The sequence below is a fragment of the Apostichopus japonicus genome, chromosome 8 (assembly GCF_037975245.1).
Source record: "Apostichopus japonicus isolate 1M-3 chromosome 8, ASM3797524v1, whole genome shotgun sequence".
NCBI classification, from domain to species: domain Eukaryota; kingdom Metazoa; phylum Echinodermata; class Holothuroidea; order Aspidochirotida; family Stichopodidae; genus Apostichopus; species Apostichopus japonicus.
Genome location: NC_092568.1, coordinates 22,360,367 through 22,375,504, shown reverse-complemented (window position 1 = coordinate 22,375,504; position 15,138 = coordinate 22,360,367). Strand labels below are relative to the sequence as shown.

The window sequence follows — 15,138 nt, the reverse complement described above, 5'->3', positions numbered from 1 at the left end:
ATAGCGCAGATTGCTGCTGCAACAAATGCATGTTTTTGTTCTATTAGTGCGGTGCATGCAGGCTAGGCAGGAACGTTTTCGTCTTGAACGCGAATGCCTACCTGGAAATCATATTGTTTATGTCACTATGGCTACAACTTGAGGTTGTCACTTTGAACTTTCAAAATGTATTGTAAAACCATTTAATTCCAACGTAGGAATTTTCGTGTTGCAGTCGAAGCCTGGTTACAATTAAGACTATTCTGGGTATATATTTTATTTTTATTTTGTAACTTTATTACCAAAGAAAACGGACATGATAAATTGAATATAGGCTACATATATTGAAGTATTTGGAGTAGGCTAAGAAATAGCTACGTTACTTCTAATGCATGGCAACGTTAGGCATGTAATAACGTAGGTTAGTACAGTAGCATGGTGGGCTCATAATTGACGCACTTAAGGATTTGATCAACGATGTCTATCAAGGAAAAATCCAAATCACTCAACTGTATGTGTTTTTCATATGTGTAGTTCCTCAGAAATGTTATGATCTCAAAGTATTTAAGATTCTGTGCTTATGCACTGTACAATTGAGCAGAATTTTACCACAAAATGGCTGACGTGTCAAGTTCTTCAAAGTGCAGCTATTCTTACGACAAGTTGTAAGAATAATTCCCGACTACGCATGCGCAGTTGCTATTTTATGACCAGGAGTACTATTTTTACGACGAGGAGTAACAATAATTTCCGGTTAGGGTTAGGATTAGAGTTAGGATTGAGGTTTAGGGTTATGTTTAGGGTTAGGGTTACCCCTATTACATGGGCAGTTGCTTTATTTACTTTACTGCGCTTGAATTCGCCTTTGCCGTAAGAATAGTTTATTAATAATTGTTACGACTAGTTGTAAGAATAGCCACGGCCCAAGTTCTTTCATACCCCTAAATTGACACATTCGTTGATAAGCTAACTGTAGTGTAGGCCTTAGTATACATCCATTGACTTTAGATGCTGTTTGCTATGCTCTGACTCTGAGCCTCAGACAGGTCAGGTCCCAGAGAGTAGTGTTATCATATTGAGGTAATGTTGGTTATTTTTAATGTGTAAGATTTCCAAATGCCCAAAAAACATGCAAAACTGGGGGGGGGGAGAGTGTTAAAAGCTTAAAAAATACCACAATTAGGTCAGCAAATAGCTGAAATGGATTCAAACTCATGAAATATGTAATTCTGCTTGATTGCAAAAACTTTAGGTGGCCTGCTGTATAGTTGCTAGTAATAATTGAAGGTGTGTCAATTACTGTACGGGGGTGCGACAATTATGAAGCCTTTATACTACTACTAGTAGTATTACAGCGCTGTTTGCTACTTGTGATATGGCAGCAGGTATTGTACGATAATTTCTGAGTTCACCAACTTCGCACAATGTGTGTTGTACTGTGCATATCTAGGCCTAGCCCGTGTATTATGTAGTAGCACTGGTAGTGATAGATACTGTAGTTTCAGTAATTAAGGATCAAATTTAACCACCGTTTTCAGTGAAAGTTTTAATCCTCTTTCCTTCTGTTAGGTGAAGCAAAAGCTTTTAAATTTCATTACTAACACTAGTTTCTCTGCGGAAGTGCGGGACCATTGTTGTTAGTTGTTACAGTTACAGGTTCTTGCTGTTTGCTGAATAACTTTATTTCAGTGTTCACAAGAGAGGACACAACTTGTTTCTTTCATTAAATGAATGTGCTATTCAGGCTTAGAATCTCTCATTTTCTACAATGGTAGCAACACTAGGGGTGAGTCTTTAGGTCTCTAGTTGCAGAAAGTTTGTAGTAGTTTATTTAATTGTATGAACTTCTTTTCTCAGAGGGTTGGGAACCTATGGAATGGTTAGCCTGAGTGTTATTGGTTCTGAGAATGTTTAAGAAATCTATTTTAACAATTGCATTTAGGATTTTGAGGTTTCTGTGTGTACCTTTCTCTTACACACTAGAGGATACTTCATGGGACTGTATGTCCTCTAATATTGATCCAGGGCTCTTTTCTACCAACTAAGGACAACTTGCAATTTAGCCTTAAGTGAAATAGCTAGTTTGCATTTTGTAGCAGTTTCATGAAACATTGCACTAATTTTTAGACCTAGAATTTCATGTTTTTAGCCACTAGCTACAAAAAGGCCAGTGCATAAGAAACTTACTTGCTAAAGACAAATTACCTTCTGCATTTCCTTGAATAAATATAAAAGTAATATGTATTGTTTACACAGGAAAAAGAATGACAGTGCTAATATTTTCTACCGGTAAACGGCAAAATCCACTCATATTTAGTTAGTAAAATGCCTAACTGTCAAGGCCTACATTTTACTGGACGTATACAATGTTTAGGTTAGCACATGTACAAAGTAAGGGAAGTTTCTCCTTGTTTAGTGCATATTAATTTGAGACCTTTGCTAGTATCAATCCAAGTCACTCTGGACGAATTTTATAAAAACTTCAAGGAACTTGTAAGTATAAAACTAAACCACAGAGCCAATTTGTAGAGATCGCCCGGTCCATTCAATCCTTTAAAAGGATGTTTGTGCTTTTACTTATCATGGATCGATCGTAAAATGTAGTTCATACAAGCCACAAAGTAAGTCGTATCTTGTATTCATTTATTTATTTATCTTTTGCCATGTTACAGGCAATGGGAATCATTCTCATGGAAGATTTTATGGCGATAATTGTTTACTAGTGGTTGTAAAATGGCCAATGTCACGTACACTCAACTGAATCAACGGCGTGACCGAGCATTGCATAGGACAGCGCCTCCAATTGCTAAACGAACGTCCGCTGTCAAAGATGATGAAGGCCGCCACCGTAGTGCTCCGCAGCCTTCAAAGCTGCAACAGATGCAGGCTAAATATCAACAGAAGTTGATGAAAGAAAAGGAAGATAAGTTAATAGCTATACATCAGAAAAGTCAGGACCAGGCAGATGTAACATTGCAGAGGTTGAAGGGGCCAAGTCATAACCCTGGTAGATCTGCTGAAAAGAAAGGTGTCGTCCGAGAATTTTTCAAGGAACGCCGGCAGATGGACAAGGATGGCAGAACTGATCTATTACCTCCAGGCAGCCATCTCCAAAAGATGAGATCAGAACAATTGACGTTGTATCAGCAAGAGCGACAGAAACAAGAGGAGCTAAAGAACTACGCAAACAGGCAGAAGCAGAGTCAAATAACGCCTAGCAATAAGCAACAAGGATACAATAGGTCCAAACCTCTAGCCCCAATCAAACAACAGTCTGCTGAACGGATAGATCATCCTCCTCATCATCCTCCTTTGCGGGATAGTCATTATGAGACGTCTGAAAGGCTGATCCCTGGCGAAGAAAATGAGCAGCAGAAAGTGTTCACAAAAAAACCAAAGAGAGCTCCTCTCAGTTTCCAAGGAAAGTCAAATTCAGATGGTCCAATAGTCAGGAAGCAACATGCAAAGGCCAAAGGTGTTACAAATTACGATGCTAATAGGAATAATATTAATGCAACCCCTCCGAGAAAACCACTACCAAAGGTGGCAGCTGGAAAGAGAAACAAAACCCCTTTGTATCAGAGGGAGAGGACACCAAAAAAGGAATCGAATGAATTGTCAGAGTTCCAGAAGTGGCAAAACGAACAGGATGAACAGAGGGAGGTAAGGTTGCAGAAGTACCAGGAAAAGTTGAAAGTAGAGAGGAGAGCAGGGCAGGTAAAATTTGACGTATCCAGAGACGACGATGAATTTGAGGGGGAAAAGTATTACGATAGAGTGGACCGAGATGATGCCCATGGTAGGCGTAGACAGGAATATGATGATATGTTGAGCAAAGAGAAAGAATTGGAAAGAATGATAGCTAAACATCAAGAGGAATTAAAGAAACTCCAAGCTGAGTCTGTCAGCGATCAGGAGAATAGTGGAGACGACGGCACACTGGATACATCTTATAACTCTCATCAAATTCAAAAGAAACCGACCGTGCAGAAAACTGTCGGCAGGAAGGGCAAAAAGATACCATATCCTCCGGCAGACGACTACGAGAAATATGAAGATCGCTATGGATATGAGGATAAGGAAAATGAAATCAACAGACGGTTCGATCCTTCACAGCATATCGAGAGGGAAGAAGATTCACGTGATACTAGAAAGACAAAACCAGAAACTAGTAAACAAAGGCAGTTCAACTCTTCCGGCGGGCAACAATCGCAGACGCAGAGATCTGAGTTTAGAGAAGAAACAAGTCTTTACCTTCAATCAGCCAGTGGTGAGACTGATCAAACATCAGATTTAGACTTGAGACCTTGTGATATCTGTGGGCGTAGCTTTGCAGCCGACAGATTGCCAAAGCATAAATCAATCTGCAAGAAAAGTTCTAACATACAAAGGAAAGTGTTTGATTCGACGAAGCACAGGACAGACGGAACAGATATGTCACAGTTTGTGAGGAATGGTCAACACCTTAAAGAAACTAAGAAAGTAAGTTAATATGGAATTCACACTTTTTAAAATGATTTCTTTCTGTGCATTTTTTTTTACCTTCAGATTTACAGAAAGAATAGAAGCCAAGAGTTGCTGGGGTTGTTTTAGAATGTTTTACAGCTCAAAAATAAGAAGGGGTTAATAAATCTAGGCCAAGTTGCAAATTATTTTGGGAGTTAATCAAGCATTGGAATTTTGGGTATCCTTTTCCCTTATATAAATGAACTGTCAAACAGAAAGAGTAGATAAATTAACTCAACGATTTGTTTGACATTTGTTTGGTCTGAAGCTGCCTTTTTAATTGAGTTCATATTTTGCGCCCGTTTATATCTACAGAACTATGTAATAAAGTTATGTAATATTCGCACATAACTGGATAGGCATCAAACTAAAAGATGTGGATCTGTGGTTATAACCATGTGACTCTTACAAAGGACCTCGCACTTGTGACCCTCTTACATTTGAGTTATATTATTTGACGGGCAGAAACCCTCATGTTGTTTACCCATATTACATGCCATTCTCTCCCCCATCCCTTCCCATGTAAAGGGAGATAAGCTACCTGAAAACATGGTCCGGTACATCCATCAGTATTAAACCCTGAGAAGAAAATTAGGTAAAACTTTCAAAAGAAGAAAAGAATTGTTTGGAGTTACAAGGGGTCCCCCTTGCCAATTTGGACCCATCAGGTGGTAATAAACCACATGGATTTCTCTGTTAGTTATCCTATTATGTATGGGAACATTAGACAAAAATTAACATCGAACACAATACACCCATCATCCTTACTCCCAGTAAATGTTTGTTTTGTTTTGAAATTTTACAAGTGAAAACTATAATTTCTCTTCCTAATGTTTTGTTTTAATATTCAATGTTTTCATTCAGAAAACTGGAGGCAACTGGAAAAATCAACACAAAGAGTTTGTACGTGCCGTGAGAGATGCTCGTAAAGTGCAGGCCCACATAGCTAAAGGAGGTAAGGTGTCCGATCTGCCCCCGCCTGCACCGTCTGAGAATCCAGATTACAAACAGTGTCCGTACTGCAAAAGAAGATTCAGTCCAACTGCTGCGGATAGACACATTCCACATTGTAAAGACACAAAGAATCGTCCAAAGCCACCTCCTAATCGACCTCCGAATCGAAAACGTTAGGACATCGTACGTCGGTGTCAGTCTTAAAGTCTCTTATGAAGCTGCTTATGGAGTTTCTCTGTCTCTCCAGTTTACAAAAGTTTGATGGTAAATACAGAGTTTTTTTATTTGCAACATTTTCAGAAGTGAGCCAAACTTTTGTTACTTCTGTTATGTTCACCTTAGAACAAGCATTTATCATTTAAGCAAATATTGCAGTAAAATAGTGCAAGACAAATTACACAGCCAATAGCTTTGATCAAGACTAAAGATAGAAATTTGTGGTTCAGAATATGTCAAAATAAAGGCCACTGATTTAGCATTTGAAGATGCTTTGACTTTCTTTACTATATCTTGAGAATCAAAGCTGAAGAATAGCTCAATTGACTGCCTGTGCAGTGGTAGAATACTTAGGCAAAAGTTTTAAGTCAATATGTACCGTTTAACCGTGAAATCCTAGTAATGAGAATAGTTCAAGGGTCGTTCATTTTTATCGTAGATAACCCAGAAAGAAGTTCAGGGCATTGTAGTGCAGGTAGTAGTCATTTTAGTTGCTCTGCTGAAAATACAGGAAGAATGTAACCAGTATTTAATGTACATATCGTAGTACAGCCAGCTGGAACTCTACAATTCTTATTTCCAGCTCTGTACTTCACTGTGTAAACATGTCAAGCCAGGACAGATTGGCCTTGGAAGTGATGTGCTGTCAGTTGGTATTGATGTAGCAAAGTAGCTTCATTCATTCAATAAAATGGCATAGAGTAATAAAGGGGGGGGGGCAGGGGGTCCATGGTCCTTGACCCCTATTGCCAGTAGGGAGGAATTGTTCAGTCGACGATATTTTACATTCAGCCTGGATGAAATTTAACCACTGCTATGAGTATTCATACCCCTTTTCATATCCACACAAAACAATCAAAAGTATTTATAAGCACCTGGCAGTTAGATTTAATTATAGATCGATTTTATGTATAGTCTTAATATTTCTCAAATGCATCATATGACATATAAGCTTTTCATTCTTTTCTTGTGGAGGACACACAGACCCCCATACATGCCAGTCACTTTAAAGACCCCAGGGCCTTACCCCCCTTCTTACCCCTTCCTACCTAAATCATTCTGGGAAACTTAAGAATGTGTCTCCCCCATCCCCACTTTTGAAATCCTATGCATGCCACCTGAGCTAAATGTGCTGCTTGTTTCAAGGCCCCAGTGCCATTGGTTGACTCACTGGGCTGGTAGCATATTTAGGCCCCTGCGTCCAGGTCATGTAATGAGCAAGAGAAGGTGTCTTTTGTATCTGTGAGTTGAATGGATACAAAACTACTATGCAACCGTATTGAGATATTGTGTGCTATGCAGCGAGCTTTCAGCTGCAACTGATGTTCAGAGACCTGCCGTAGCACTTTATACAGGAATAGGAGAACTTTCATCACTTTATTCCGTTTGAAAATTGACCAATATAGAGTACTTTGAACATTTCTGAATAAACGCCGTATTTTGGCTCCTCCTCTGTCTCTCACAATTGGTATTCCTGGGTACTAATAATAGTCATTTGATAAGCACAAACTCTAATAGATACATTTTCTTCCCACTATCTTTTGTTTATTTAAAGATCATCTGAACTGTTCTATATGCTTCCAATATCTAAATATGCTACAAATTTTGTCAGCCTTCTGTTTCCTTTAAAGAATCATATACCTCACGGAGACTATTTAAACCTCGTTAATCAACATTTGAGAATGATGGAGGGGAAGCATCTTCCAAGGAAAATAGTTCTTGGAAACTTCTGGCAATTTGAAACATGCACAAATTTGTGGTTGATATTCATAGCCTTTAACGGCCATCAATGCATACATATATATATATATATATATAAAGGGCCATTAATATTGGCCCCAACCCAAATATGCTAGATAGTTAAATAATGGTCACTCATTATTAAACTTTAACAAGACTTTTATGACAACCCTCAAAAAGTAGATTTTCTTGCTAAGATATTCAATTTATCTAATTTAACAATTTCTCAATGTTTAGGAATAATTTGGACCAACATTAAAATACTTTTGAAAAATCTTAGCAAATTTTGACATGTTTAACATTTTGAGCCAATCTTTAATGACCTATAACCAGAGTACATGAATCTGATTTCATGAAGAGTCTGTTACTTTAATGATGTGCCTTGTCTACCTTCTTACTTTCAACCGTAATATATGTACTATATCTGTGTGCCTTTGACAATATCCTCTTACACTATTTTCAGATTACTTTAAGCACCAATTAAATTTTTGGATATGTGAAGTGGTCAGTATTTATACTCAACATCAAGATGAATGCAAGAAGAGACAACAAAATGATAAAAGCTATGAGTGCAGGTGGCATTTCAATATCAATATTACCAATATGCTGCACCTACACTTTACAGTTTTAATGTCTTGATCTTGTTGGAATTTATAAAGTTAATATTATGAAACTTAATATGGGTAATTATATGGAGAAGTAACATTAATAAGTATTGTAGAAAGTTCACCTTGCCACATTGTGCTACTTTTAATATGTCATATTTATGATCTAATGGTTTTTAACTTTTAAGACATTTTGGCGATTTGTAAAAAAAAATTTTTTTTAATATAGCTCTAATTATTGTGCCTATACTTTATGATCACCTTGAGATGTTTACCTTGAGATGTTTACGTGAAATAAAAGCTTTAGTCCGGATATCTGAAACTAAACATGTTCTGAATATTACTTTTGTAGTCAACCATGCATTCTGGCTGAAAACTTTTAGTAAATATCTCGTATGACAAACTGCACTTATACACTCAATTTTCAGACCCACCAGATTATCCCCTTACCCACTCACCTTCTCCCTTTTTCTGACAATTTTACAGAGATTTTCCCGAAATAGGTCAACATGTATTTCATTTATCCTACCGCAGTATCCATTATTACCTTAATTAACTCTCGTAGTTATGGCAACATTTTACTGTTGACGTGTAGTTAAGCCAAACCAAGTTTCAGAAACCTGTCATAATAATAATAATAATAAATACTACTTATAAAGCGCCTCCCAGAAATCTCGAAGCGCTGTACAGTGAAGAAAGTCAAAAACAGATAAACCAGGCTAAGAAACCAAAAGATGCAAACTCAAAAAGATACGAAAGTCATGGATTATGAAAAGACAAAGTCAAACACTAAACATCCTTATCGATACAGTCTTTGCCATTTAAAACGTTGTCCTGCCTCCAATCGGCGATGAGAGTAAGTCAACACAGTAGCTGACTATAGTAATGAGTGTGCCGACCACACTTCATTACTTCCTATCAAATAAAGGACTCCAAAGCTATAGAGAGACTTAAGCTATAGAGAGTAAAATCAATTCAGTGAAACCTATAAAAGTTAATACAATCATTTTATTTTCAGCAGATTGCTTCCTGCATGCTTAGATTTAAAAAAAAAAATCTGATAGTTTCATTATATTGAGATTAAATACCATGGCAACTATTCCAACATTTGTAAACAATATACCTGCTGTTAGTTTTACTGAAAGCGTTTGGTTTAGTTTATTTTCATTGAATTCCCAATTAGCTTTTTCCAATTAAAAAACCTGTATATTCACAAGGATGACTGCGCGTGTGTAATAATTCAGGTCATGATATTTATTTGTATAAAATTGAAAGTTATATTAAAACTGTTACAAAATTATGTAAATCACCATGGTAACTGATGGAATTGGTGTTGATGTATATGCTACAATAAACAAATCGTGAGAGACTAGATGAAAAGCCATCTTTAGGGATTTCACTGAAGAACAAACACAATAGTTTACAAATCCCAGTGGTGACTCCATTATTTCTCGGTAGAAGTGGGGGGGGGGGGCGGACAAGTGCCATTAGATACTGAAATTACAGAAATATAGCGGTGCATAGACATTACATTGCATAGACACGGTAAGCGCTCTTAGTATAAAAATCAAGTCCATTGAATAGAGGACGCTATTTCACTTTTCATTAATCAGATTCATTGTGCTCAGGGAAACATTCATCTCTTCCATCCCTGTTGTGTACATCCACAATCAGACAGTTGGTGTCTCGGAAATATGCAAATAAATGCCACAAGCATAGTTGAGATGTATATCTCAATGAAAGTCATAGATTCTGTAGCAATCACAGCTTTGAAGATAACCAATATTTACCGCTAAAATCCTTCAAGTTTCATGTCGTCTTTCATCAAGTTAGTGCACAAAAAGAAAACAACGAAAGTAATAACAAAATATGTCTATAAAATAATAAAAATAGTAAAAATAATACCAACTTCATCCAATAACTATGACACATGTATACCCAGTTAAAAATCATAAACCAGTTTACAATAAGAAAAAACAATAACCTCGAAATTAAAATCATCACTCGTTTATTTCTCTTCTTGTTCTAAATTTCACTTCATATGGCTTTGGAAATTTAACAAGTCCCTTTTCGGCTTCTGTAGAAAGTTCTTCCTGATTGCTTGGAGAAGAAAGTGAAAACTGGTGAAGAACGTTCGAGAATAGAAGGAATCTGATTATTTCTGGTGTACTTAGCGACTCGCCTCGTGTCCCCTCTGAATAATAAAAGAACAATAATATATTTATACATATATATATTTGAAATTGTAATGAGTATAGTAATCCAAAATAGTGATAAAACTTACAGCCTCCACCGGGATTCGAAACCGGGCCTCCCGCTTTATATACGAACAACCTAACAAAATAGGCTCCGGACGCTGATTGTGTGTCCACAGGTTCGAAACCGGTAAGGAAATTTCGTATTTCCACTATGTATGTGTGTGTGTCAACGCAAATAAAAATGAATGCATCTAATATAGGCCTAAATCAATAACCTTTTCAGTTTACAGCGATTTACGAGCTGTATATAACTAAGATGCAATCATTTATGCTGCCGTTAAGTAAGCATACATGACCTCATTTAAATACTACTTCAAAGTACTATGCACAAAATTACACACTGCCTATATCCAACACATAAAACGGACTTTAAGATGAGCAAACATTCAAATAAAAATATCAAACTTACTCCTTCCGAAATGGACAAATCTAACTCTCTCATCCTCGATAAATGTTCGGTGATTATATAGAAAGCGATCTGGATTGAATCTGTGAGGTACAGGGTAATGTTTAGGGTCATGAAGCAAGGCCCACAGGTTATGGAATACAAACGTGTCAGAAGGGACCGTGTAACTGCCCAGCTTGATTTCAGATTCTGTTAGATACTGCAGTGCTGAGGAAGGATAGAAGAAACTTAGCATTATGTCTGATATAGATGTATATAGGTGTAATTTATCGCATTCTTGAGAGTTCAAACACTTTAATTATGATGTTATCACTTCCCGCATATAGCCTATATTAATACAAGTTTTCAGACCTATACCGTCGATATTTGGATGCATGGGACATGGTCGCTTATCTGTTAGGTGAAATAGCTCCATGAATAGGTTAAAGAAAAGTCACCCAAGATGAAGCAAATGTCACGAAAACCAAACAACTTGATTCACTCTTAATCTCCGGACCCCTTACACCTGGCTGTAACTCTATACATGATCATAAAGATATCACCTCAGGTGTGTATCACTATAGTCTCTTTATATTTGAAGGTTGGTCGTTCATTGGAAAGGGATACAGGGGTATTTTCACAATTGCATGCCATCGTTTTCGGTAAAAAAACGTTAACAAATAACTTGTGACACTTTTGGATTTCATATATGGTAATTCTTCAGGTGATAAGAGTATCCATAAGTACCACAGTACGTAGACTCTTAACGGGGCACTCAAGTGTATCCATAATTAACCAATGACATTTATATATCTGACATACATAAATAATAATAATAATCAGCAGTTGTTTTTACGACGCTTAAGCGACCACAAATGTTGGAGAAACCCGCAAGGACGTATGTATTACAACTTACACGTCGGGTGGCTTCCAATTCAACATTTTAACTGACTGATATGGAATATTTTCAATTTTCATATATTGACAGCAATAGTGATGAATCTTTTATATATATACGTTACTTACATAAGTATGCTAATGGCGAATGACGTATGCTTTCCTGTAAAACAGCGGCAAGATATGGCAGCTTTGAGAAATCGGCTGACGTCACAAAAGCAACTCGACCAACGACCCTGTCTAATTCACGATGTATGTTCTCTTGAACATGTGGATATTTCACGATGTACAAAAATGACCAGGTAAGACTAGCTATAATCGGAAGCGCCATTTCGGCGACGTATGTTAACGCGTAAGCTAAAAGAAGATTCATTGTAAACGGACTATCGAGAGCATTGATATCTTCTTTCTCCACCCCAGTTAGAAACTCTTCGACGGCTGTAGATATGTCATCTCTTTCCATGTTTAATGTCTTTTCCATACACAGTGCTATAGCCTTCCAATTGTTAGTAGGCCCACTCATACCCCTCATACTACTCACAAAAGCGTCTAGAACATTAAGTTGTGAATGGCGATTATAGCAAGAAGAACTACCTGCTTTTTGGATTTGACAGAAATGTTCTAGAAACAAAAAGTAATCAGGATCGTCTAGATTAAAGCGAATATTGAAAATAATTGACATTAGGATATTCGGAATTGTGTAGGTCAACAGAATAGCAGGATCTACCAATGAGTGTTCTTTGGCGGCGCTCTTTTGGATTTCCTCCAGAACAATTTGGCATCCGTTGACAATATTCGCGTGAACAGCTTGACTCGTCTTCTCTGATGTCAATTGATGTAAAACGTTCTGAATCATTCTTCGCTGGCGCTGATTATCAGATGTCAAGTTGGAGGATGGTAAATCTGAAAGATGATATGAAACGCTATAAAATTGTGGTCAGGATGATTTTAATATATGTAGGATATATAAGTATACATTTTAATGAGAATGTAATTAGGTGGGGGGGGGGGGGGTCGTAAACGTTTAGGGCGCTATCGCTGATGCCTTAAAGGGAGAGTCTTTCTGTTTCAAGACACTTCCATCCACATATCGTTTTATGAAATGGTTAAAGGAGTTCCTTCCATTTTTTTTATTTAGAAGGGATATGTATATGGCCTACCTCATAGAAAATTGGAAGTATATATAGACTAGAGTATTTCAAGTTGCGATATGGTGCCTGTGATTTCCCATTGAGCTTGCGCACTGGAACTGATGGGAGGTTTAACCACATAGGTGTGAGAAATAGATGAAAAGACCTGTTACCCATCCACCCCCTCCCTCCGTCACTTCCCAACCATCTCCCCATTCTCCGTGTGCTTTTGTTTTCGGATAATGATGTCCCCCCCCCCCCATGGCTCAGTTGCGCGACTTTGGATAAACAAGAATTACAATAATTGGGTAAGATGATTCCAAACCAAATTGGCCAAATATACGTCTGTGAACGCTGATGCGCAGAAGACGACCCTCCGTAGATTCGGCAATCTAAACAATGGACATTTTCCTTAATACGTATTGGTACCAATACCTACATAAGAGGTGAGGAAAATCGGGGAGGGGCACACCGATAACCCCGAATGTGTTAGTCTCTCCCACTACGTCAACATTGTTTAACTTAGTCAGTTGAGATCCTGCTCTGAACAGTCACGACTACGTTTAGGGCTAAATCGAAGTTTCGATAAACTTAAAAAAGGTTTTCAATTTCCTACAACGACCATCTTGTGCATTAGTAAGCTATACGTGGAAATGAAGAGTGTTCCTTTCCCCCTCTACACCGGTAGTGTATATCTTTTTATAGTTGATTGGTTGTTGTTCTTGCACCCCCCCCTTTTTCTTGATATTTTTGGATCAGGAGGGAGAAGGAAGAGGTGAAGGACGGAACACATGGGTATGCATTCAAATTTGTAAGACTCCTCTCATCCCACCGGCCAGCATCCTTCCCACTGGTAGGCCTATATACCGCCATATACATACCAAATTTGAAGTTAATGTTTTCCACAAGTCCGTGACTAATTTCGTCAATGCCAAACATTCGTTCTCGTTGCTTTATGGATTCTTTCATCATTTCCAAACTATTCAGAAAGACCGCTCGATGATTTCCCAATCTTGCGCAAAATATCTGTCCATAAAATTGTGACATGTTCCTGATTTTTCGGCCAGGATTGTCCACGGCCATTATATGTGGAAGAATCCCCACTACGGGTAAACCCCATGGTCCTGGTGGTAACCGCTTCCATGACTTTTGTCGCCAAATTATTGTCGCAAACGATAACACCAAAAGCGAAAATGTACTAACGAAGGTTTTATGTTGCCGTCGGACAATTTTTAGAACAAAAACCACGACACGATGTAAATTTTTCCCGAGTGGAGCCATGTACAACTGTTAAAACAGCAAAATCAACAGTCAACATAATATATTTCGTGGAAAGGGGACTGTTCACGTTGTACCGTTTTAACTGATTGAAGTACACTTGTATTTTTTGGGTAGTGCGTGTATATCGTGCATGTAGGCCTATGTGTGTTTCAATAAGGTGTTTACTATTTTGGGTCGATGTCCAAAGGACAAAATAAGAAAATAAACAAATTAAAAAACCTAAAGAGTACTAATGCAATGACTGGATTTAACTTTGGTAAAGAACAGGTCATGTCTATAGGCTGAATGTAAATATATACAAAGTCATAAGGATAGTAGTATCTGTAGGCCTACGTGTCGTCCGACGTTGACAAGCAAATAAACAATCACTTTTGAGGACTTTGGAGCTCTCCATAACCTCAATTCTGTGTGTATAATCCTATAATTTGGCAAAGCTAAAACGACATTATATCCAGTAATCTCCAAGCAGTCTCAACAAGCAATGGTTCACAGGAAATCAATCTTGCAAAGTTAAAATACTTATATGCATGTTGCACCAAACAATCATTCTGAATTGTTTACCACCGCATCAAGTGACCCTCGATATGCGCAGGTATGTCAGGCCGGGGGGGGGGGGGGGGTGATTGAGTGAGTGGGTTATACACTCCCTTTTCAATGCCACACAAAAGAATTAAAGTAGTTTTTGCTTGTGGACCAAATTATAGACCTATTTATATCATAAACTTACCTCAAAACGTATCACTTCACGGTTAAATTATTTTTTTCAGGGTCGGGATCCCAGAATATCCCCCTACATGGGAGTCCGTTACCACGGTCCCAGGGACAAACCGCCTCCTTTTAAAAATTATGGATACCTTTCTGTCTCAACCCCCTCCCCCCAAACCCCCGCCCATCTCCCTCCTTGCGCCGCAAAGAATAACTTATAGACCTAAAAGTATCGACACTTATATACTTAGTAAGATAGTAGATATGATATGTAGGATGGGTCAGACTGTCGCTTTTGATTTTTTTTTTATGCAAAGTGTAACCGCAACTGTTAATATGATCGTTTTCGATAATAACTAAATATGTTTTGGGTATGCCTAAATAAAAAAACGATCTTGCGGCAATTTCGAGTGATCATGTGGCGATCCATTGGCTAATGCAACGTAGACTTCTCAACGCCCACTCCTCAATGTGACGAGATT

General features: G+C 37.8%; 2 protein-coding genes across 3 annotated transcripts; one reads left to right on the top strand and one right to left on the bottom strand.

The window, feature by feature from the left end:
* Positions 1-91: 91 nt before the first annotated feature.
* Positions 92-8,327, top strand: LOC139971071 (uncharacterized). Of its 2 annotated transcripts, none has more exons than XM_071977243.1 (3): positions 92-246; positions 2,652-4,461; positions 5,350-8,327. In XM_071977243.1, the coding sequence occupies exons 2-3, from the start codon at positions 2,713-2,715 to the stop codon at positions 5,614-5,616; spliced, it is 2,016 nt and encodes a 671-aa protein (XP_071833344.1). In that variant the 5' UTR covers positions 92-246; positions 2,652-2,712; the 3' UTR covers positions 5,617-8,327. The 2 variants fall into 2 exon arrangements, with proteins under 2 accessions (XP_071833344.1, XP_071833345.1); XM_071977244.1 differs by lacking the exon at positions 92-246 and adding an exon at positions 922-1,059.
* Positions 7,776-14,075, bottom strand: LOC139971072 (cytochrome P450 2B6-like). Its single transcript, XM_071977245.1, has 4 exons — positions 13,552-14,075; positions 11,670-12,443; positions 10,668-10,871; positions 7,776-10,194 (listed from the first exon to the last, which is right to left on the bottom strand). Exons 1-4 carry the CDS (start codon positions 13,949-13,951, stop codon positions 10,001-10,003), a joined length of 1,572 nt encoding a protein of 523 aa, XP_071833346.1. The 5' UTR covers positions 13,952-14,075; the 3' UTR covers positions 7,776-10,000.
* Between the last annotated feature and the right edge of the window lie 1,063 nt (positions 14,076-15,138).

Excerpts from the sequence above, each read along its gene's own strand:
- LOC139971071 (XM_071977243.1), top strand. The coding sequence starts at position 2,713 with ATGGCCAATGTCACGTACACTCAACTGAATCAACGGCGTGACCGAGCA. Across the intron at positions 4,462-5,349 it reads ACCTTAAAGAAACTAAGAAA|AAAACTGGAGGCAACTGGAA; the intron begins GTAAGTTAATAT and ends GTTTTCATTCAG.
- LOC139971072 (XM_071977245.1), bottom strand. The coding sequence starts at position 13,951 with ATGGCTCCACTCGGGAAAAATTTACATCGTGTCGTGGTTTTTGTTCTA. Across the intron at positions 10,872-11,669 it reads TTCGCCATTAGCATACTTAT|CACTGCAGTATCTAACAGAA; the intron begins GTAAGTAACGTA and ends ATCCTTCCTCAG. Across the intron at positions 10,195-10,667 it reads ATTTGTCCATTTCGGAAGGA|AGGGGACACGAGGCGAGTCG; the intron begins GTAAGTTTGATA and ends TTTATTATTCAG.